This window comes from Diabrotica virgifera, chromosome 3 (assembly GCF_917563875.1).
Source record: "Diabrotica virgifera virgifera chromosome 3, PGI_DIABVI_V3a".
Classification (NCBI taxonomy): domain Eukaryota; kingdom Metazoa; phylum Arthropoda; class Insecta; order Coleoptera; family Chrysomelidae; genus Diabrotica; species Diabrotica virgifera.
In genome coordinates, this window is record NC_065445.1 from 107079536 (window position 1) to 107104252 (window position 24717).

Genomic DNA, 24717 nt, shown 5'->3' on the forward strand with positions numbered 1-24717 from the left:
TAATCATTTCGTTGTGAACCGAAACAAGATCCGTCTTATTTTAGTTAGTTCAGAGAGCGCCAAAAGCATTCTGACTAGTTTCAACTCTTGTTAGAGTTCTTCAGAGAGCACATATTTGATTCTCTCTGAACCACTAAAATTCGGGCCGCCAGCCTCATCGGTCCACAAACGAAAGATCATGATGACGTGGCATCTGCTAAAGACGAACGAAAGTTTCACTTTTAATATTAACAATATTAAAAACAAAACTTTATTAGAACTAATCTTCTGGTTGCACCATTCGTGGCTTCTAATTTTTTTTATTATAAGATATTTACTACATGCAATCAATACATAGAAATTATAAGCATGTTTGTTGTTTGTTCAGAGTGGTGTATGTATAAATTTGGATTTGTTATCCAGTGATAACAAAGACTCCACTAGTCTCTTAAATTATTGAACTGTGCCCTGTAAGGGTAAGTACTTTACTGCACTGCACTACACTTCACTTCACTGCTGCTTAGAACCTATATGGTAGCTCCAATGGTTTGTGCCTCTTCAGTCTCCGAGTTTGCTCACTAAAATCTAGCAGGTTCAGTGCAAGATTATTTGGGTGGTTTTCTAATTTTACCAAATAGCGGCTGCTGTATTCACTCACTATCTCCTTAACTGTGGCTACTTGGAGATCGTCTCGGATTTCTCTGTTTGGTATAAACCAAGGTGCATTTGTTATGGTCCGTAGTACCTTCGACTGGAGGAATTTCAATATCTCTATGTTTGAGTTTGCAGCCGTACCCCATAGTTGTATACCATATGTCCATATTGGTTTTAAGGCTACTTTATACACCAATAATTTGTTTTTTAAACTAAGTTTTGACTGTCTTCCCAATAGCCAGTAGTATTTGCTGAGTTTCAAGCCAAGTTGTTTTCTTTTGTTAAAAATGTGCTTTCTCCAGGTTAGTCCTTTGTCCAAGTGCATCCCTAAATACTTAACGCTGTCAGATTGAGGCAGATCTTGTCCATTTAGTGTAACAGGTGGCACTGTACCTCTGCATTTGGTAAATGTAACCTGCACTGATTTTACTTTATTGATTAATTGTTAAATTCTCCAGTTTCTTGTCCAGTCCTGAATTTTCACTAGATGTTGTTGGAGAATTCTTACGGCTACGACTGGGTCTTTGTGTTTAACCATTATCGCTTTATCGTCTGCAAATGAAGCTGTGAGTGTTTGGTTGCTTACTAGAAGATCAGCTGTGTACATAAGATAGAGAAGTGGACCAAGAACACTGCCCTGTGGTACCCTTGCCTTTATCAATGTGATTTCTGATGTTTTCTGTCCGTACCTTACAGTAAAATATCTTTCTTTTAGGTAGGATTCCATAATAATGTACAGTGTGTGGGGAGTGATTTTTTTAATTTAAACAGTAGTCCATCATGCCAAACCTTATCAAAGGCTTCACTCACATCTAAGAAAGCAGTCGTGCAGTAACTTTTTTGCTCAAATGCTTGATTTATTTCGTCCACTACTCTGTGTATCTGTTCAATTGTGCTATGATCCTTTCTGAATCCGAATTGGTGTTCAGGAATCGGGTGGTTTTCTTCTATTATGGGAGTCAGTCGGGTTATGAGTAGCTTTTCTAGGAGTTTACCAAGGACTGGCAGCAGGTTGATTGGTATGTATGAAGTTACTTCATTTATTGGTTTTCCAGGTTTCGGAATAAGTACAATCTCGGCAACTTTCCACTGGGCAGGGAAGTGTCCTAATCGTAGCACTGCGTTGAATATTGCTGTTACTAGCACGATCCCTTTTCTTGGGAGCTCTTTAATAAGACGGCCTTTGATCAGATCAAACCCTGGAGCCTTATCTGGATTTAAGTTTCTTCTGATTGTCTCATGTACCTCTTTGACTTTGAAGAGTTTTGGAATTTGGGACATTTGATGTGGAGCTCCAAGAGTTTCTTTAATTTTAGCTTCTATTTCAGGCGTATTTTGCGATGGAAGAGGTTGAAAGACTTCCTCCAGATATTCTCGGAAGGTATTTGCTTTTTCCTAATCAGTGCGTGTCCATGTTCGGTCTCTTTTACGAATTGGTGGAATTTGCTCATTTTGTCTTTTTAGGTTCCTAACTGCTTTCCATAATGAGTAGTGTGTATCTTATGTACTTGTCAGATTTTCTATTTCTATTTCTATTTCTTTCTAAAATTTGCAAACCAACGAATTGTTAGAGCTAAGAAAGTCGAGGAAGATCTATCAGGTTGCATCTCACTACCCGCCTGTCCAGCATGGTAAAATTGTAATATTGTTACATACTGTTTTTAATACTGTTAATACTAAAAGTGAAACTTTCGTTCGTATTTAGCAGATGCCTCCACGGCATCCATGTCATCATGATATATCGTTTGTGGGAGAGTGAGAATCAAATATGCGCTCTTTGAAGAAACTCTAATAGTTAGAATGCTTTTGGCGCTCTCTGAACTAACTAAAATAAGACGACTCTTGTTTCGGTTCACAACGAAATGATTATTTATTATTTTTATTAGTTCTACTCCTGTTCTGAGTATTCGCAACTAATCTTTGTTGGAATTTTACCGTGCTGGACAGGCGGGTAGTGAGATGCAACTTTATAGATCCCCTCGGCCTTCTTAATTCCGGCCATTCGTTGGCTTGCAAATTTTAGAAGCCACGAATGGTGTAACCAAAACATTAGTTCTAATAAAGTTTTGTTTTTAATACTGTTAATATTAAAAGTGAAATTTTCGTTCGTTTAACTTTAAATTAGTTTATTCTTCAAATGATTTACAGTGAGCACGTAAAGGTTGGAATAAATTAATTTTTTCGTCATTGGGAAATTTTGGAAATAAATCCCAAACAAGTCGATTTTTATTTTTAATTTATGATTTTTTGGCGTATATGTCATACTAGTAACGTCATCCATTTGGGCGTGATGACGTAATCGATGATTTTTTTAAATAAGAACAGGGGTCGTGTGATAGCTTTTTTGAAAGCTTATTAAATTCTCTATTCAGTAATATAAATAACATAATTATTTATACAGGATGCCCAAAAAATTTTTTGAATTAAATATTAATTGAGACAAAAAGAAGAATGTATGTAATTTATTTAATTCAAAATACATTTTACTACTGTCAGAAAACAGGAAAAAATGTTAATTTGGCAAATAAATATTGTTTTACGCTTAAATTCAATGTTAAAGCTGCCACTCACCTGCTTGTTGGACTATTAATTTAAGCGAAAAGCAATGTTTATTTTTCAAATAAGCATTTTTCCTGTTTTCTGACAGCAGTAAAATGCTATTTTAAATTAAATAAATTACATACATTCTTCTTTTTGTCACAATTAATACTTAGTTGGATATCCTTTCAAATGAGCTATCACACGACCCCTATTCTCATTTAAAAACATCATCGATTACGTCATTATGCCTGGATGGATGACGTCACTAGTATGATATATGTGCCAAAAAAATCTTAATTTAAAAATAAAAATCGACCTGTTTCGGGATTTATTTCCAAAATCGCCCATTTATGAAAAAATGAATTTATTCCAACGTTTACGTGCTCCCTGTAGTGTATATTGAAGTAATGCAGTGAAATAACAATTTTATTTGTAAAATATTACAACTCATTATTTATATCAACATCAATATGCCCAAACCCTTATTGTCACAATATTCTTTGAGATTTGGTTTATTTTTAATCCAAGCATTGGTGTCACCATCATTTTTTTTATTAAATTAATTCACTGCATGTCGCTGCGTGATTAGTTTTGCAAGTTAAGACCACATCATCTGGACACTACTACATAATATATACTCTGGTCACAACCTGAATCCGAGCTTTCTACAATCTACAAGGAATCACATGAATGATGGGAATCCCCCATAGATGGGGGAATCTACAATATGCATTCCACATCCGTCAATATATCTTAGGTAAAAATCCAACGAATTTTGATTAGAGCACGCCACGGGCCATTCTGGCGAATTTAAGAGGAGAAAATGTACGTAAGCGGATGTTAGTGGTCTCTAAAACAAAATTAAAGCTTAACTGAAATAAAAATGTCTATCATTTTTATTCAGTTGCATTGCGAAGGCAAAACTGTCTTATTTTTCACTTAGAACAGAGAGCGCAAACCAGCACTCTAAATCGACGATTTTCGACTCTAATTGGAGTCATCATTAGATAGGTGTAGGTTTGCTGCTCTCTGCCCCAAGTGACGAAACTCCGAGAGCTTATCCCCGCATTGCAACTGACGTTTATGGAGTAGGTGTCTAGCGACATCTGGCAACTGAAAGTCAAAGTTTTAAAGTTTTCAACCTAATAGAAATATTAAAAATATTAAAAATATTAAAAATATTAAAAATATTAAAAATATTAAAAATATTAAAAATATTAAAAATATTAAAAATATTAAAAATATTAAAAATATTAAAAATATTAAAAATATTAAAAATATTAAAAATATTCCTAAAAGATATTTAATTCAAAACTTATTGGACCAATTAACGGATCCTGCAAGAGATATTAAGGTATGATGTTACCATAGATTGAAACACAGGCGACCCAAACAGCAAATATTAGTAAATATATAATAAAGGCTAGATAATCGTAGCTCTATCAAAAGAAGGCAACTTGCTCACCTTTGGCATCTCATTATATTTATTAATGTTGATTTTTAGACGTTTCAGACATCCCTCAAAAAAATATACAAAAAACTTAAAAACGGCTTCAGCCACTAAACAAATCAATAAATATTAACAATAGGCGAAAGCCACAAAAAAAATATTAGTAACAATAAAAACGGGCATGAGGGGTTCACATCCTCGAACGCCGAGTCACCGAACTGGACATAGCCCAGAGCGGGGACTCAGCGCCCGAGCAAGCAAAACAGATCGAAGATAAGTCACTAGTAGTTCAGAGAAATAAGGAAAAAAATAGCCTGTTGGTGACACAACCCCCTCCAGGCCGAAACCAAATTTTTTGAGTAGTGTGGACATCTATAATAATACGCTATTTGTTTCCTGCAGCCGATTTTGATGATATACATAGTTATAAACAAATGAAGATCAAAAACGCTAAATTTTCGCTTTTTTCGTCTATTGCCAAAAGGCTAAGCATTTTGAACAAATTTGGAAGTAAGAAGCTCATAAACCATAAAACTTCAATATGGCGTCCGCTGAATATGTCTATCCTTATTGGTTGCTTAGAAAATCGCAAAATAATTCATAAATTTTGAGTTTTTATAGATATTCATACCTTATGTAAAAATAAACTTAGAGTCTTATTACACGGAATGCTGGGACTTCTGGTGCTTAAATTATACACTAAATTTCATAACCATTGGCCAAATAGTTTAACAGTTATTTAATTTGTTTATCCCAAATTAATTTTTTTTGCAACTCTATAAGTCAGAAAATGATAAAGTTACAGTAATACTTTGGATAGTTTATGAAAGAAGAAGATTTATACTAATAACTTAATTTAAAAAAAAGTGACAAAAAATAATTCTAAGTATCGCAAAATTATTTTGCAAGAACATGTCGATTTCTTGCTTATAAACAATTAGAATAACTTTTTAACCAGCACCCGTAGAAAAATTATTTTTTCACATTTAGAAAGACTGAATTTTTGTACAAATTCAAAAAAAGAAAACTTGTCCTAGGACAATTAGGGACGAAGTTGCCGCCCCCCCCCCTTTTTTTTAATTCACAGCAGCTTTCTTTATAACAATAATTACGAAATCAAATCAGTCACATTGGAAAGAACATACTTCATAGTTTTAATGTACCAAATATAAAAAATATATACTTTCAAACAAATCGTCCACAAAGCTTCAAAATGTGACCCTTATAGACTAAGAGCCGCTATAATAGGTGAAAATTCTTAATCATTTTAGGCACGACGGGACCCTATAACTTAAATAGTAGAACCTAAAAGAAAACGTTTGAACACTGTGCCGTCACTTTTCAGTGGCACATGCGTCTACAGTGGCGCATCAAACTTTCCACTTATGGACGGGATACATAAATTAAAAAATACCCTCCCTAATTACCAGAATTTAATTTTTTTCATTTTTTTAAGTTTTATGTGATTAAGACATAAGATTCATCGTAATTTTAACCCACCATCCCCTTCTCCCTGCCCCCACCATCAAAAACTTTATTTTTCAATTTTATTTTTTTTCTGGTGGGATGCAATCAATTTTAAAATTTCAAAAAATTTACACGCATATTTAAGGGTTTTATAAAACACGTCTATTTTTTATAGACCTGTAGGTTGTGTGTACATAACCTCAAAAAAATTTAAAAAAAAATTTTTTTTTGAAAAAAAGTATATAACTTTTTTTTGGGGAAAGCTGCAGATCTAATTTTTTCTTAGTGTTGTGTATTTTATCAAACACTATATTTTTAATTTTTTTCAGATTTTTCTGTAACGTTGGTCACCTTCAAAAATCCAAAAAACTGTTATTTAAGGGGGTTTTGGGGGGTTTGAACGTGTTTTTCTGATTTTTAAATATTCTAAAAAACTCAGTTACTTCAAGTTACATATAACCTATAAAAACAAAATTCATTTGATATATTATGAAGTCTATAAAATAGGGAAAATCCCACAAAACCCCCCAGAAAACAGTTTTTCGGATTTTTGAAGGTGGGGAGACTTACGGAAAAATCTGAAAAAAATTTAAAATATAGTGTTTGATAAAACGCACAAGATTAAGAAAAAATTAGACCGGCAGCTATTCCTCAAAAAAAGTTATACGCTTTTTTGAAAAAAAAAATTTCTTTTAATTTTTTGAGGTTATGTACACTCTACCTATGGGTCTATAAAAAATAGACATGTTTTATAAAAGCCTCAACTATGCGTGTGAATTTTTTGAAATTTTAAAATTGATTGCATCCCACCAAAAAAAAATAAAAACGAAAAATGAAGTTTTTGATGGTGGGGGCAGGGGGAAGGGGGTGGTGGGTTAGAATCACGATGAATCCTATGTGTTAATCACATAGAACTTAGAAAAATAAAAAAAAATTAATTCTGTTAGTAAGTTCTGTTAACTTTTAATTTATTTATCCCGTCCATAAGTGGAAAGTTTGATGCGCCACTGTCGACGCATGTGCCACTGAAAAGTGACGGCACAGTGTTCAAACGTTTTCTTTTAGGTTCTACTATTTAAGTTATAGGGTCCCATCGTGCCTAAAATGATTAAGAAATTTCACCTATAGCGGCTCTTAGTCTATTAAAATCGGCCGGCCTCGAAACTTGGGAGATCGATGAGAAGGGGGAAGGAACTGTTAGCTGTATCTCTTGTTCTCGCCTATGAATTTCGACGTTTCTTTTTTTAATTTGTATGTACTTTTTGCGTACAGTACGAGTATGCATTATTTAAATAAATTAATTGTTATATACACCATCAAATTTGTTTAAACAATTTTTTTTCAATTTTTTTTAATAATATTTGAAGTAATTTTAATCACAAAACATACATATTTATGAATAATACATAGTTTTTTATTAAACTTAGTAATAATTTAAAGTATGAAAAAACAAATCATCCCATTCAATTGTTTCTAAAAATAGTATTGGTCTATGGAAATCAGAAAATCTCAAATAAACTAGGTTTTACTTTTTTAGTAAACATGCTATTAGATGAATGAAAAACTGAAGTTACAGAACCACCAAACAAGAGATAAACGTAATTGATTGGGGTTGGAAATTAAGCTAAAAACCGTTAGTGCCGATCCGATCAACAGATCTTCTTTATATCAGATATTTTATTAAAATAAACTATCTGCTCTTGCAAAACTGGTTGCACCGAGTACTTGTTAGTACAGAGATATAAATAGTTTATGGACTTCGATTATCAAAACCTCAATCTTTCTCTATTATCTATTTTGGAGTTTCTTTTTTTTAATCTGTATGTACTCTTTGCGTACGTTACGGATATGTTTTTTGTTAATAAAGTGGTTATTTAATTAACTATGTAAATTGTGTAAACAATTTTTGGAAATTCTTTTACGATAGTTTTAGGACGACTTTGTTGGCAATCATAGGAGTGGATCATATGCACTTGACTTTACAAAAACTTATAATAAATGGATAACTGATAATTGTTACGTTTTTCATAAAAATACAAGTATTCCTAGATAAACCTCCTTTAATTTAGCCTTGCTATCATACCAAAATGTATGAAATATCTTAATTTTTGTTTTTTTTGCAATCTTAAAATTATAACTTTCAATGTTGTAAGATACAATTATTACAATATTGTAGAAAATTTCTGAAAATAATTTTGTTTATCCTCTCTCTAATTTTGTTACAATTCATTTTTCGTTTATCTAGTAGCTGTTTATCAAGAAATAAAACCTAGTTTATTTGAGATTTTTTATTTTCAATTTAATATTATAAGCCAATTTTAGATTTAGGAATAATTGAATAGGATTAGTAATATAATAATTACAGGGTGTAACAAAAATACAGGTCATAAATTTAATCGCATATTCTGGGACCAAAAATAGTTCGATTGAACCTAACTTACCTTAGTATAAATATGCACATAAAAAAAGTTACAGCCCTTTGAAGTTACAAAATGAAAATCGATTTTGTCCAATATATAGAAGAGATTTTTTATTAAAAATAGACCTGTGGTATTTTTATGGCAGGAGCATCTTACAAAAAAATTATAGTAAAATTTTGACACCCCATAAAAATTTTATGGGGGTTTTGTTCCTTTAACCCCCCAAACTTTTGTGTTCGTTCCAATTAAATTATTATTGTGGTACTATTAGTTAAACACAATGTTTTTAAAACTTTTTTGCCTCTTAGTAGTTTTTCGAAAAGTCAATTTTTATTGAGATATTTTAAATATTAGTCAAATCCACCACATATTCGTAATATACGTAAAAAGTACATACAAATTAAAAAAAGAAACAACGAAATAAATAATCGAGATAATACAGTTAACAGCTCCTTCCCCCTCTCATCGATCTCTTAATCTCAACGCCGGCCAATTTTAAGGGCCACATTTTTAAGGTTTGTGGACGATTTCCTTGAAAGGAAATCTTTTGTATACTTGGTACATTAAAACTTTGAAGTATGTTCTTTAAAATGCGGCTAATTTTATTTCTTAATTGTTATAAACAAAGCTGCTGTGAATTAGAAAAAGAAGGGGGCTAACTTTGTCCCTAATTGTCGTAGGACAATTGTTTTTCTTTCTAAATTTGTATAAAAATTTAGTCTATCTAAATATGGAAAAATAATTTTTCTACGGGTAACGGTTAAAAAGTTATTCTAATTGTTTATAAGCAAAAAATCGACATGTTTTTGCAAAATAATTTTACACTATTTATAATTATTTTTTGTCATTTTTTTTTAAATTAAGTTAATAGCATAAGTCTTCTTCTTTCAAAAACTGTCCGAAGTATTACTGTAACCTCATCGTTTTCTGACTTATAGTGTTGAAAAAAAAATTAATTTGGGAAAACAAATTAAATTACTTTTAAACTATTTGACCAATTACTTTGAAATTTAGAATATAATTTAAGCACCAGAAGTCTCAGCATTCTGTGTAATAAGAAAGTTCTAGCTTAATTTTTACCTAAGTTATGAATATTTATAAAATCTCAAAATTTATGACTTATTTTGCAATTTTCTAAGCAACAAATAAGGATAGACATATACAGCGAACGCCATATTGAAGTTTTTTATATGATTTATCAGTTTCTTACTTTCAAATTTGTTTAAAATGCTTCACTTTTTAGTAATAGACGAAAAAAGCGAAAATTTAGCGTTTTTTGATCTTCATTTGTTTATAGCTATGTATATCATCAAAATCGGCTGCAGGAAACATATAGGTTATTAATATAGATGTCCATACTACTCAAAAAATTTGATTTTGGTCTGGAGGGGGATGTGTCACGAGAAAAATCTTATTTCTCTGGACTATAGAGATAGCGGGAATAGAGCGCCTCACGCTGGCCTGCATTGATCGGGGTAGGATTTCATATGGGAGTCCGTGTACTTAAGACTCCCATATGATAAGCACTTTGTTGATTGAGGCCCCTATAGCGCATCAGAGTGCTATCGGGGGGTAAGTGGATGGTCTGGAGCATTGAAACGGGGTGGAGTGATTACTGCTTACGGGAGTTAATCCTTCTCGCCCCAATGAATTGTATCACCTGAATGTCATTCTCTAGGGGTGAGACTCAGGCTGGGTTAAATCACTATGCTTGCTTGCTTGCTTATTGGACCATTTTCCTGGTAACACCTCCACGGCTTCTAAAAATTGCAAGCCAGATGGATGCTGAAGCGAAGAAGACAAGAGGGAATTCAAAAGTTTCCAATTAAATATCTTTTAGGAATATTTTTAATATTTTTCAATATTTTTAATATTTCTATTAGGTTGAAAACTTTAAAACTTTGACCTTAAATCTTAACTGTCGTTCATTACCTCAGTTCTATTCACATTTTGAGTACTAGAAATCAAAATTCGCTGGATTTTTATCTAGATAAATTGACGGGTGTGAAATGCATATTGCAGATTCTCCCATGTCTTTATCGTCCTTATGCCTTGTAATTTGTAGCAGTCTCGGATTCAGGTTGTCACCAGAATTTTTTTCCAACGTAAGAATTCTTTAGATCTTCGGTTCTTTACATTTCTCGTTATTTTAGATGTTGCAAATTGCGTCGATTAGCAAATTATTTCCTGTTGATTTGATAACTAGACAGTTGGCTTTCGTTTTAATTCAGAGCACACTACGGGCCTTTCTGACGAATCTGACGAATCCAAGAGGAGGAAACGTACCTAAACGGATAGTAGAGGTCTCTGAAACAAAATTAAATCTTACCTGTGTCTTTCATTACACAATTAATAATTGATCATGGGTGCGTTCCCTTAAAGCTAATAGTTGGATTCGTTTCCAAACAGAGAGATACGTTCCTAAACAGTTCTTATAGATTAAATTCAATATTGTTATTCGTTTTGTCATTATAACATTCACGCTGTCTTTTTTTGTATAGTGGTCATCATCATCATCGATCAGCCCTGATTTGTCCATTGTTGAACATAGGCCTTCTCCAGATATTTCCATATTTTTCTGTTCTGCGCCTCTGCTATCCAATTGGTCACAAGTCTTTGAGGTCATCGGTCCATCGCGTTCGGGGTCTTCCTTGGCTTCGCTTGTTTGCCCATGGTCTTCACTCAAGCAATTTTTTTGTCCATCTGCCGTCTTCCATTCTTGCATAATGTTCCGCCTATCTCCATTTTTGCCTTGTAATACGTTCGATAATATCTTCCACTGCGGTTCGTCTACGAACTTCCTCGATTCTGACTATATGTCTTAAGCTTATTCCAAGAATTGACCTCTCCATCTTTCGTTGTAAGGGTCATAACAAATCAATATTTTATTGCAAGTCAAAATAGGACAGGAACTAAAAGAAGAGTGCCTCTACACAGGTGCTCTGATGAGAATAAGGTAAATTCGAAATACCTATAAACACACAGTGGAGGCTCTGTTCTCTAATCAAATCTGAATCATCTTTACTTTTAGTTTACAATATTTTATTCTTCATGGATTTACCCTTCTCATCCTCATTAAATCTTCGTTTGTCCACTGCTATAGATCTCTCCCATAATTTTCCATCTGTTTTGATCTTGTGCCTCTTGCATCCAATTCCTATGGCAACATTTTAGATCGTCAGTCCAACGTGTTGCTGGACGACCTCTGCTTCAGTAGCTCCATCATCTCTTGGTCTCCATTCCAGTATCCGTTTTGTTCATCTGTTATCTGTCTTTCAAGCCACGTGATCTGACCAATTCCACTTCGGTGTTGCTATTCTCTTTCTTATAATAGTCTGTCTCTACTGTATTGCCACGCCCTTGTGGATTTATTTGTTTAAGTGTTTCTCTCCACATTTGTAGAGTCCTACCAGAGGCGTGCGGTCCATGGAAGCGGGGGAAGCACCGCTTCCCTATACTTCGATATAAGAAAATATATTATTAATTAATATTTAATTATCAAAATTTTTTCCCTAATCCAAGTAATCTACATATTACTTAAGCAATGGAATAGGCATTGAAAAATATTAAAAATGAATGGCATACGAACGAACTCAATATGCACACAATTCAACTAATCGGTCCACTCCTGACAGAAGCGCATCTCAAAATCACCGCTTGTCATGCAGTTGTCCCGTTTGAGCGCCTTCCGAAAAGTGAGATTCTCTGACTGTTACATACTGCTGCCAAGGGGTGCTTAGGTACTTACATACATTCGCTTAAAGAATATTTCGGTTTAAATTTTTTGCAGAGATTTTTCCTTTTAGTGATCTTTTATTTGACATTTTACAGATGAAGTCAAATGACATTGCATTTGTATAAGACAAATTGATGACTTTATTAATACGACAATTAAAAAACGAGAGCAGTTTAAACATATTTGGGATTAAACTGAAAATATGGGGTTTGAACATGAAAGAAAAATAATGAAGATTGATAATGTCGACAACAGACAACCTTCTGATAATATTCTACAAGTGAATTCTTGCTTTCAAAATTTGAACGACTTAAAATTTGTAGAATTATAATATATATAGTCTTAATATTTCTAATTATAATTCATCAAAATTTCCCACAGAGGAATTTATTTCACTACGATTAAATAATGAAAATTTTTTGCTATCCCAGCTTTCCATTCTCAGTTAAGTATCGTTTATGAAACAACTGACATAAGTGATAAAGAAATACCCAGAAATCTGGGTATATAATTACTGGTTTAAACAAGTCGATGTGTGAAGTGGTCAAGTTGTGTGAATTAGTAGATACTAACTATTTCAGCCACCAGTGCATCAGTTGAACGAAGTTTTTCAATATTAAAATGCATTAGAAGTTTTACAAGAAATTCAACAAGCGAAGACAGACTTTCCAAGTTAGCCCTATTGTCCATTGAAAAAGACTGCATTCAACAATTATCAGAAGTTGATAGGAGAATAGACGTCGAGTATAAATAAGTGTCATATTGTTGAAAGTTGTGTGTTGTGGAAAATGCCTCGGAATATATTTTTTTTAAATAGAACTCTTCTTTAGTAAACCAAGCCAGGAGTGAGAACTCAAGTCCTGAGCAAGCAATACCTACAGATCAATGATAGGTTACTAATCACTACAAATAGCGGGAATAGAGTGCCTCAAGCATTGATCGGAGTAGGATTTAGTGTGTGAGTCCTTGTACCCAGGACATTTCACATAAGCACTTTGCTGATAATAGAGAGCCCCTATAGCCTATAGCGCATCAGAGTGTTATCAGGTGGGAAGTGGCTCTACCCTTAAGAAAATATTTTTATATCCTTATTGAATCGCTTCCCCTTTCAAAAAAGTCACCGCACGCCACTGAGTCCTACGGATATTTTATCTTTTCCTAGCACTCTAGTTTTTAGATTGTTAGTTGGCTTGTTAGTTTTCTGTGGGATGATGTATTAAATTCATTCTAATTTAGTTGTACATCAATATCATAATTACCATCAAAGTGTTTCCCTTATTAGTATCTAAATTGGAATTAAAGATATTTATTAAACATGTTTTTCAGGTTACATGGGATCCTTTGAGAGTTTTTCGAGTAAGTTATATTTAATTACAAAATTAATTATATTTAATTACGGAATTAATTTGTAACGAATATCAAAAACGTTTGTTCACAAAATTATCAAAATTTCACTGTAATTAAAAAAGTTATTAAAGATCAAAATTTATCATTTTTTTAGAATGTTTCTGTGAATCTAAGAGCAATAGAGCATATTAGTAGAATAGAAACGTTATTTGTATCATTATTGGTTTATATTTAAACTATTCTAAAATAATATTAGTTTATATATTTTTTAGCTTCAATACCTCAAGCACTTACCAACGATATCAACGATGATGATCCTATGGATATATTCACAGATTTGCCTTGGTTGAATGGAACTTTAACTGCAAATAAGACACTTACCGTGTCAGGAAGTAAGTATTTTGAAATCATAAAAAATAGTTCAAAACCATAAATATAAATATTAAAATATATCTGAGTGTGTTGTTTTGAATATAAGGAAACTAAAAATGAACAACCATTTTCAATTTCGTTTCAACACGAAACAACAGCCGCATCATTATTCCAGTTTAATCAAAGAGTGCAGCAAGCACCTCTACCGGTTTCGAAACTTATTAGTCTCTCATCAGAAGGCACATATGCTGCTCTCTCTGACCCAACTAGGACAAACCCCGGCGTGCAGTCACGGATTGCAACGAACGAAATGGCAGGGATGCCCTAGCGGCAACTGCTAGCAAAAGACTAAGTTTTCAATCTAATAGCACATAAAAAAACATCCAAAAATGTTATTCTACATCCTACCAGACTGAAAACAATGGGAACCTTCTCTGGTAACACCTCCGAGGCTTCTATAATTTGCAAGCCATAACGGATGCTGAATCTAAGGAAGATGAGGGAATTTTACAATTTATAATTCACGTCCCATCTGCTCAGCACGGTAAAGTTCCAACGAGTGATGCGGCTGTAGTTTCGTGTTGCAACGAAATTGAAAATGGTTATTCATTTTTTATTTACATGTTTACCCTGATTGGAGTACGAAGGGAACCATTCTCGTTGGAACTTTACTACCGTGCTGAGCAGATGGGACGTGAATTATAAATTGTAAAATTCCCTCATCTTCCTTAGTCTCAGCATCCGTTATGGCTTGCAAATTGTAGAAGCCTCGGAGGTGTTACCAGAGAAGGTTCCCATTGTTTTCAGTCTGGTAGGATGTAGAATAACATTTTTGGATTTTGTTTTATGTGCTAGGTATTAGATTGAAAACTTAGTTTTTTGCTAGCAGTTGTCGCTAGGGCATCCCTGTCATTTCGTTCGTTGCAATCCGTGATTGCACGCCGGGGTTTGTCCTAGTTCTAGTTGGGTAAGAGAGAGAGCAGCATATGTGCCTCCTGATGAGAAACTAATATAAGTTTCGAAACCGGTAGAGGTGCTTGCTGCACTCTTTGATTGAACTGGAATAATGATGCGGCTGTAGTTTCGTGTTGCAACGAAATTGAAAATAAAAAATAAATAACCATTTTCATTTCAATTTTTTATTTACGTGTTTACTCCCATTGGAGTACGACGGGAACCATTCTCGTTGGAACTTTACCGCGCTGAGCAGATGGGACGTGAATTATAAATTGTAAAATTCCCCCATCTTCCTTAGTAACAGCATCCGTTATGGTTTGCAAATTGTAGAAGCCTCGGAGGTGTTACCAGAGAAGGTTCCCATTGTTTTCAGTCTGGTAGGATGTAGAATAACATTTTTGGATGTTGTTTTATGTGCTATTAGATTGAAAACAGTTTTTTAGTTTTTTATAAGGAAACTAATGTATGCTATTTTACCGTTATATTTTTCTTTCACTTTCTACATATTATATTTTATATATTTCTACATATATATATATATATATATATATATCAAATATATTTTTGCAGGATCATACGAAATTGAGAGTATTAAAGTAATACCACCTGTAGATTGTCCTGTGACACCATTAAATAACAATAAAACTGGAGATTGTGTATTACTCATGGAATGTCCAGGAGTTTTCGCATTTTTACCAACATTTAAAGATTACCAGAAATATTTCTGCTCTTTAGACAACAACAAGTAAGTATTTTCAATATCAAAATCAATATACAGGATGTTTCATTAAGAATTGTCCATATACTATAACTGGAGAAACCTTAGCACAAAATTCGAAGATTTAATCTAAAACACTTAAATAAAATATTCCTCCTTACCGAGATACAGGGTGTTTTATTTCAAATATTCTATAATGATTTTAACCCACTGCTTTAACAACTTTCAATATTTTTTGTTCAAACTTGAGAAACAGTTTACAAATGTTAAGATACTTTACCTAGTGTTAAAAGATAGTTTTCTGCTGTTACCAGAGGCGTGCTGTAGGGATATATACTTCATTTTTCCCGCTTTTCCCCCTCACAATCTACTCCACTGTCGTAATAGTAATTTAGCATGTTTTTTTATTCCTCGTTACTTTTTACATAAATCATCCTGTTGTCTCAATGCGATAGAGTAAGTAGTTTTCAAGTTATTTGCGTTTAAAGATAATGGATTCAATAAGATAATGTATTTGAACAACATTCAATAGATTATTGTGTTTAAAATGTATAATCTTATTGAATCCATTACCTTTAAACTCAAATAACTTGAAAACTACTTACTCTATCGCATTGAGACAAAAGGATGATATTTACGTAGCAAGTAACAAAGAATCAAAAAAACATACTGAAATAATTATAACGACAGTGGCGTAGATTGTGAGGGGGAAAACTGATGTATATATCCCTACAGCACGCCTCTGGTAATAGCAGAAAACTATCTTTTGACATTAGTTAAAGTATCTTAACATGTATAAACTGGTCAAGTTTGAACAAAAAATATTGAGAGTTGTTAAAGCAATGGGATAAAATCGTTTTAGAACATTTGAAATAAAACACGCTGTATCTCGGTAAGGAGGAATATTTTATTTAAGGGTTTTATGTTGAATCTTCGTATTTTGTGATAAGGCTTCTCCAGTTACTATATGGACAATTCTTACTGAAACACCCTGTATAATGACGCATAAGTCCTGGCAAATCAAGTATCTTTGTTTTTAAAATCCAAAAATTTAAAACTAATGTTTATTTGTTTTCTTTTCAGATATGCTGGAGTGTGTTGTCCAAAACTAGTGCTTAGTTAAAATTTTCTCTTTTAAGGTTTCAAACAATAAGTGAGAAAAGGAAACAAATTCATTTGTGTTAATTAATTAAAAATAACTACGAAACTAGATTTTGCCCTATTCAAAGCAGCACCAAAAATGTATGTCAATGGTTTTTGACAATAAGTTACAAATAAATGATTAGTGTGACACCACGATTAGTCCTGTCGCCAGGGGGGGTACAACGGCCTCCTGTATTCAGATGGACTTACCCAAGATTTTTTTATGTATTTTGACCTGTAGAACACGAATTTTTTGGGTAACAGTTGATCCAGATGTCGATAAGATTGTTATAAACCAAGAAGTTGAGGAATCACATAACAGCGATTTCTTGCAAAAGAAAACATTTTTTTGTATTTTTTGGGCCTTTCTCACCAAAAAATGTTCCTACAAATTTTTTCGTAGGATGCATAGTTTTCGAGATAAACGCGGTTGAACTTTCAAAAAATCGAAAAATTGCAATTTTTGAACCCGAATAACTTTTGATTAAAAAATAAAATAGCAATTCTGCTTACCGCATTTGAAAGTTCAAGTCAAATTATATCGGTTTTAATTATTTGTATTGCTAAAAATTTATTATTTTATTGTTAAAACAAAGGTATAAACACCTAGTGCTTGAGTGATGTTTTCAATGATTTCTCATTTAAAATCGAATGAGTAGGTAGAGGAGGTAAAAGTGCAAGCGGCGCTATTTCTACGTAGCATGCATTAAAACGCATGTATTAGGCACGGGAAACACTATGTGTTTATAGCTTTATTTAACAATCAAAAAATAAATTTGTAGCAATGCAAATATTCAAAACAGATAAAATTTTACTTAAACTTTTAAAGGCGGTAAGCAGAATTGCTATTTTATTTTTTAATCAAAAGTTATTCGGGTTCAAAAATTGCAATTTTTCGATTTTTTGAAAGTTCAACCGCGTTTATCTCGAAAACTATGCATCCTAAGAAAAAATTTGTAGGAACATTTTTTGGTTAGAATGGCCCAAAAAATACAAAAAAATGTTTTGTTTTGCGAGAAATCGCTGTTATGTGATTCCTCAACTTCTTGGTTTATAACAATCTTATCGACATCCGGATCAACTGTTACCCAAAAAATTCGTGTTCTACAGGTCAAAATACATAAAAAAAACTTGGGTAAGTCCATCTGAATACAGGAGGCCGTTGTACCCCCCTTGGCGACAGGACTAGATGTAATAGTCTAAGATCCCAGTGCAAAACTATCACTAATCACTACGTCCATAACATAGTTAATTAAAATTCATTTTTGAAAAGAAATTTGTTCATGGCGTAGATGCAGTGGCGTAGCGTAGTGGGGGCGGCAAAATTTAACAATAAATAATAAAAATATTTTGTAAATATTTGAACCATTTTTTATTTTTATCGCAACTACAAATTCGGACCGATTGAAAGGAGCACGGAATTTTTCATTACTTATTTTGTGACGAATTCGAGGAATTCCTTTTCTTTGAATGATATTTTGTAGTGACTGGCAAGAACGTCTATACTGACTTGTGGAAATTCCTCGTTTATGACTAACAATCACCAGCACAACTTTTTTCGGCACTTTAGAACGTTGCTATTATTTTTTTCCTCATCGACACATCTTTGGGAAGTTCTGATAGCAGCTACAGGCAAAAGAACGATTCAAGACACGCGGTGGAGTGCAAGAGGCGATTCCGTAAATGTGACATGGCATCATTACAAAGACATTCTCGTCACTTTGGAAAAACTGACACAGGCAGGTGAAAGCTTAAACACTAGGACAGATGCAGGTACTTTACTAGTTTCGATGCAGTCATTTTCCTTTCTTTGTTTTTTGGGCCTGTGGCAACCGATGCTACATGAAGTAAATGCACGATGCACAAAAATATTTACAAACAAGGGGACTTGACATAATATTGTGCGCTCAGAAAGTAAATACTTTGCAGATGATAATGACAAAAGAGAGGAATGGGCAAACGGCGCTGTAGGTTATGCAAAAATATGTGTGAAGAACTTGGAATTTCCATAAAACCTCGGAGGCGCATAACAAGAAAGCATATTTTTGATGACGGAACTAGAGGTGCTAACTTGTCTTGTGAAAATGAGTTGAGACGAAAGCTATTTTCTTCGTTAGAGTTATTGTAGAAATTCCTGAGCCTTTTCAACAGCTACAGAATTTAACGGATAAGTTTGTTTATCTAACGCCGGCTATATTATTAGATCCAGACAACACTGAATGTAATCTAGACTACGCATCAATCTGACGAAATTGACGAGCAGTGTTTCAAGCTGGAAAAACTTCGACTGCGGACTTTCGTTGCTGCTATAGGCAACGAAATTGATTAATGCAGATTCGCTTGAATTATTTAAATTTATTGTTAAATCCAAGCTGGAAGGTACTCTGCCCAATATTTTAATAATGTTCCAAATATTTTTCACAGTTGCTATAAGCAATGCCAGCTGTGAGAGGAGTTTTTCAAAATTGAAATTGATTAAAAATTATTTTTCTATTCTCATACTATAATTTTTTTTTTTTAACATCCCATTTATTTACAATCTGTAATAATGATTACAATAAGTAAATTGTTTAACAATTAAAAGAGACTTGCAGGAGACTGTCCAGTGACAATAACCTATAAAATCATAATTTTAGTACTTAACAAAATTATTTGTGACTAATAAATAAAACCCTATAAATAAAACTCTATAATAAATAAAATATTTTTGAAAATTTAAAATTTAAAATCTTGTTCGTAGATCGCTTGGAGTGTAGCGCTTTAGCCTTCTGTTTGCCTGGGGTCTCATTCGGTTACTATAATATATCAATTATGATGTCACTACCTGTATCATAATGAACTTCATTATGATACAGATTTTCATTAAGATACAGATTGTCAACCAATACAATCGCGATATGGCATTCGCGATAAAGGTGATACACGCGCAGTCAAATACATACGCCTTGACAATTATTCTCAATATGTAAACAAACCGTCAAACTGACAAACTACTGAATTTATTTATGTTACAAAATTAATAAATTTAAATATATTTTTTGTTGTGAATGATCATAGAAAAAATAGTGTATACAACTTGCATTTAATTATCATTATGAAGCTCGTACTCTATACGAAACTCGTATACGGCTCGTTTCGTAACCCTCATAGTCGCTTCATAATGACCATCATTAAATGCTCGTTGCATAATATACTATTAAGATCGACAGTGAGTACTCTAAGACTAACTAATTTGGCTATTTTCTCTATTGAGCAAGAGGTGTGTGATGCGATAGACATAGTCCTGTCGCCAGGGGGGGTACAACGGCCTCCTTAATTCAGATGGACTTTCCCAAGTTTTTTTTATATATTTTGACCCGCAGAATACGAATTTTTTGGGTAACAGTTGATCCGGATGTCGATAACATTGTTGTAGACAAAGAACTTGAGGAATTACATAACAGTGATTTCTTGCAAAACAAAACATCTTTTTGTATTTTTTGGGTCATTCTAGGCAAAAAATGTTCTGACAAGTTTTTTCGTAGGATGCATAGTTTTCGAGATAACCGCGGTTGAACTTTCAAAAAATCGAAAATGTGCAATTTTTGAACTCGAATAACTTTTGATTAAAAAATAAAGTAGCAATTCTGCTTACCGCATTTGAAAGTTTAAGTCAAATTATATCGGTATTGATTATTTGCATTGCTAAAAATTTATTATTTTATTGTTAAACAAAGCTATAAAAACCTAGTACGCGAGTGTTGTTTTCAATGATTTCTCATTTAAAATCGAACGAGTAGGTAGAGTAGCTACAAGTGCAAGCGAGGCAATTTCTACGTAGCATGCGTTAAAACGCATGTATTAGGCACGGGAAACACTATGTGTTTATAGCTTTGTTAACCAATAAAAAAATTAATTTTTAGCAATGCAAATAATCAAAACCGATATAATTTGACTTAAACTTTCAAATGCGGTAAGCAGAATTGCTACTTTATTTTTTAATCAAAAGTTATTCGGGTTCAAAAATTGCAATTTTTATATTTTTTGAAAGTTCAACCGCGCTTATCTCGAAAACTGTGCATTCTACGAAAAAACTTGTAAAAATATTTTTTGCTTAAAATGACCCAAAAAATACAAAAAGATGTTTTGTTTTGCGAGAAATCGCTGTTATGTAATTCCTCAAGTTCTTTGTCTATAACAATCTTATCGACATCCGGATCAACTGTTACCCAAAAAATTCGTATTCTACGGGTCAAAATATATAAAAAAAACTTGGGTAAGTCCATCTGAATTAAGGAGGCCGTTGTACCCCCCCTGGCGACAGGACTAACATTGACGGTGCAATAAAAGACTTTGCTCTTAAAAAAAGTAGACATATAAATTTTTAATTTAAGGCAGAAGATTTGTTTTTAATTCTAACAAATACTCATATTACTTTTCAATAAAAATTAAAATATAACATTATAGTATCGTTCTAGTTCTAATTAAAAATTGATTTTATTTAATTTTGTCGATCGTCAAGGTGTACCTAATCTTAAGTGATAGGTACCTAAGTTATATCAATGTATCTAATTGGTTAAAGTAAAAGAATTTTTGTATTAATAAACGTTGACTGTTCTCGCCGAAAAGTTCTCTATAATTAATGTATGTAATGTATAGTATACAATAAATTAAAATACCTAAATAAGAGGGCGGCCGACACTCACGCTACGCCACTGCGTAGATGCATGTTTTTTATCACAAATTAAAGTTATTTCTTTTCTATTACAATAATATAAGGTTGCTTGTGGAAAAAATGGCCGCAAATTAGGGTTGCCATCTGTTAAAAACGCGAAGTGTCAGAGATAAAGTGAAAGAGAGCTAGCGCTCAATGCCACTGTTTTGATAAGGTTGACAAGGTTTTATAATGAATGTGAGTGGTTAAAACAATCATCTTGTCAAACGAGTGGCGTTGAGATACTTCGCGTTTTTAACAGCTGGCAACCCTAATTTGCGGTCATTTCTTCACAGTCAACCTTATATCATCGCATTGGAAAAAAATTAACTTTAATTTGATATAAAAAAACATGCATCTTCGTCATGAAATAAATTTTGTTTCAATTAATTACTATTAATTTAATTAAAACTATTTGCGGCCACTTGTTGACTGGCAACCGGTTATCATTTATTCTTAAATTTGTATAAAATGTGATAATTAATTATGTTATGAACGTAGTGATTTTGCAGTGGGATCTCATATTATAATTGTTTGGTGTATTCTAAATAAACTGCCATAGTGTAGGCTATATTTGGTATTAAGTAACAATAATGTTCCTCATTTTCTATATTAAAAACCACAAATTTATCATTTAAAAATCCACAGAAAGTGTAAATTATATTAAATTAAGAAGAAAAATTGTATAATAGTATAAATTATAATAAATAATAAAGTTATATGACTATTTATTTGTTCCTTTAGGAAAACTAAAAATCTACTAAAAAGAAAGTTTAGGACCTACATAATGACCAAGAACTTCATTCTTCATAAATTGACATTTGCAAGATATTAAAACCATTTTTCTTGATATTTTATTGCATCAAATTTGTCTAATTTTGTTTTCCTAAAGTTTTTTTTTGTACTATTGAAGTTCTTTAGGCGCGATTGAGAAAAATGAGAGTGAATTTTTATAAAAGCGACAGTATGAAGTTAGTTGCTAAGTCTTTCAAGTTACATTATGTATCAATGCAAATAAAATGTGAAAAAAAAATATATTGGTATTTTTAGTAAATATATTTACTATAATTTTTATGTCTTTGGATTTATCTTCGTTGGGAATAGGATAATTATTATTAGTATTAAAATATGATGAAAATAAAATTAAAAATTGGTGCGGCCCTGAATGGAGATAAGAAATGTTGTTCCTAACACGGGCTCCGTAAAACTGATATTTTTAAGCGATAAAACAAAGTAATAAATTGTGAATTTGTGCCGAATTATAGTCGAAACTGTAAGTGTACAAGATTTTAATTAATTTCTTTGTAAAAACGTTTTGAATTTAATATATTGGGACAGTTTGTTAAATCTATTATAAACAATTTTTCGTTATCAGTGGTTTCACGTTAATTACACCTGTCGTGAAACAGACCTAATACCTGTTTTTGCAGGTGGTCAGGGTCGGATCCGTTTTATTGTCAAAGAGTGTTTAATAAAATTAATTAACCATGGAAAATAATGTTACCACAACGCAATCCAATATCAACAAAATGTCTTACAAACATATTCTTTAGCAACATCAAAAGTTCAGTTTCCTTCTAAAGAGAACCGGATTATTTTTAATGCACTAAACAATACCAAACTTCAAGAATACCTTATCCCATTGGGAAATATAATCCAACCGAAAAATATTATATTCTGCTCTCGGCTGTCTAACAATCGCATCTGTATGTACCTATCTAGCAAACAACTGGTAGAAGATTTCATGACCAACAGAGGATACATTAAAATTCAAGGCGAAATTGTTCGAGCTAGGAAATTAATAACACCACCAGAGAGGATTGTCCTCTCCAACGTATGCCCCTCCATACCTCATGAAATACTAATCAACGAATTACAAAATATTGGTTTAGTACCGGCTTCACCTATGACATTCCTTAAAATTAGTGCCACCTTACCTGAATATAACCATATTCTCAGGTTTAGGAGGCAAATATACATCAGTCCCACAATTTAACACTTCCGGAATCATTTCTACTTGAGTTTGATAATACCTCTTATAAGATTTTCATATCACAAGATGGTTTGGTCTGCTACAATTGCAAGAAGCCTGGCCACAAAGAATCTCAGTGCTCCAAATCAACAGTTCTAGAAGATCAACATTCAAATAATAAAAAATCTTTACCCAGCTTAGGTAATGCAGCTTCGCAACAAACACATACACCATCTGAAAAAATGTTAATCTCCCACGTTTCCACCAATGCAGATTCCCAACATGTACATCAGGTATTAGAAGAACCACCGTTAGCATCCCACGATTCAAACACAACAACTCCGATAACAAACATTGTTCAAGGATCTAACTCTCATAAGCGCACCGTTGATAATATAACTTCACCTGAAATTTAGTCTTCTTCAGCAGAATGCAAGTCGTTCCTCGAGCCTAAAATTCTGCCAAAAATCAAGAAATCTAAAACTATTTCAACGGAAAGTAGTAGTAACTCTGTATCACTGCTACTATAACCCGCAAAAACGTTCATTGAAAATCATTCTCCATCTTTCGTTCTTGATTACAACCAACTGGATATGTTTCTAACTAACATTACCGGCTCTGCTGATCCCTTGAGTATCATTCAAGAATACACAAAAGATTACACCGGTCTAATTGATATGTTCTCAAAAGTATATCCCCACTTAAAAGACAGAAGTATAAAGCGAAAATTAACGTCAATTAAGAAGAAAATTTATGCCAACATTGGTATAGAAATTTCTGACTCTGACAGTGACACCTCTCAATTATCTCAAAAATAACATTCACATCATTACTTCAATAGAATATTGATGGATTTTTCCATCACCTCGCTTTTCTCCAACTACTTATTACTGAGCAATGTCCTGATATAATATGCTTACAGGAAACTAATTTAAACCCACATATACAATTCCAATAAATTCAAATGTTTTCGAAAAGATAGAATAACACAAAACAATTTTTCTTCTGGCGGTGTTGCCACCCTTGTCACAAAATCTCTAGAGGTCAAGGAATTCCCAGTAACAACAAACCTCGAAGCAATAGTAGTAGAAGTACAATCAAAAAACAAATATTTCATTTGCAATCTCTATCTGCCTTCTAGTGTATCAGTTACGTACGTTGAATTAAAAGAACTAATAGATCAGATACATAATATAATCTGGAGATCTTTCCGCACAGATCGAAGAGGTAATATTGTGGAAAACATAATTTCAGACCTTCAACTAAAT

At 32.8% G+C, this 24717-nt stretch overlaps 1 protein-coding gene and 1 long non-coding RNA gene across 3 annotated transcripts in view; one reads left to right on the forward strand and one right to left on the reverse strand.

The window, feature by feature from the left end:
- LOC126882017 (inter-alpha-trypsin inhibitor heavy chain H4-like) overlaps positions 1-17048 on the forward strand; it is a 97592-nt gene extending 80544 nt beyond the window's left edge. For both annotated transcript variants that reach the window (XM_050646787.1, XM_050646788.1), the window contains 4 exons: positions 13574-13603; positions 13867-13986; positions 15494-15668; positions 16725-17048. In XM_050646787.1, coding sequence (XP_050502744.1) covers positions 13574-13603; positions 13867-13986; positions 15494-15668; positions 16725-16764 — 365 coding nt within the window. In that variant the 3' untranslated portion in view covers positions 16765-17048. The remainder of the gene's footprint in view (positions 1-13573; positions 13604-13866; positions 13987-15493; positions 15669-16724) is intronic.
- Positions 17049-19570: 2522 nt separating this feature from the next.
- On the reverse strand, positions 19571-21723 carry LOC126882025 (uncharacterized). The gene is made up of 2 exons (XR_007697081.1): positions 21101-21723; positions 19571-20067 (listed from the first exon to the last, which is right to left on the reverse strand). It is a non-coding gene; the product is annotated as an uncharacterized LOC126882025 (long non-coding RNA).
- Positions 21724-24717: the final 2994 nt, after the last annotated feature.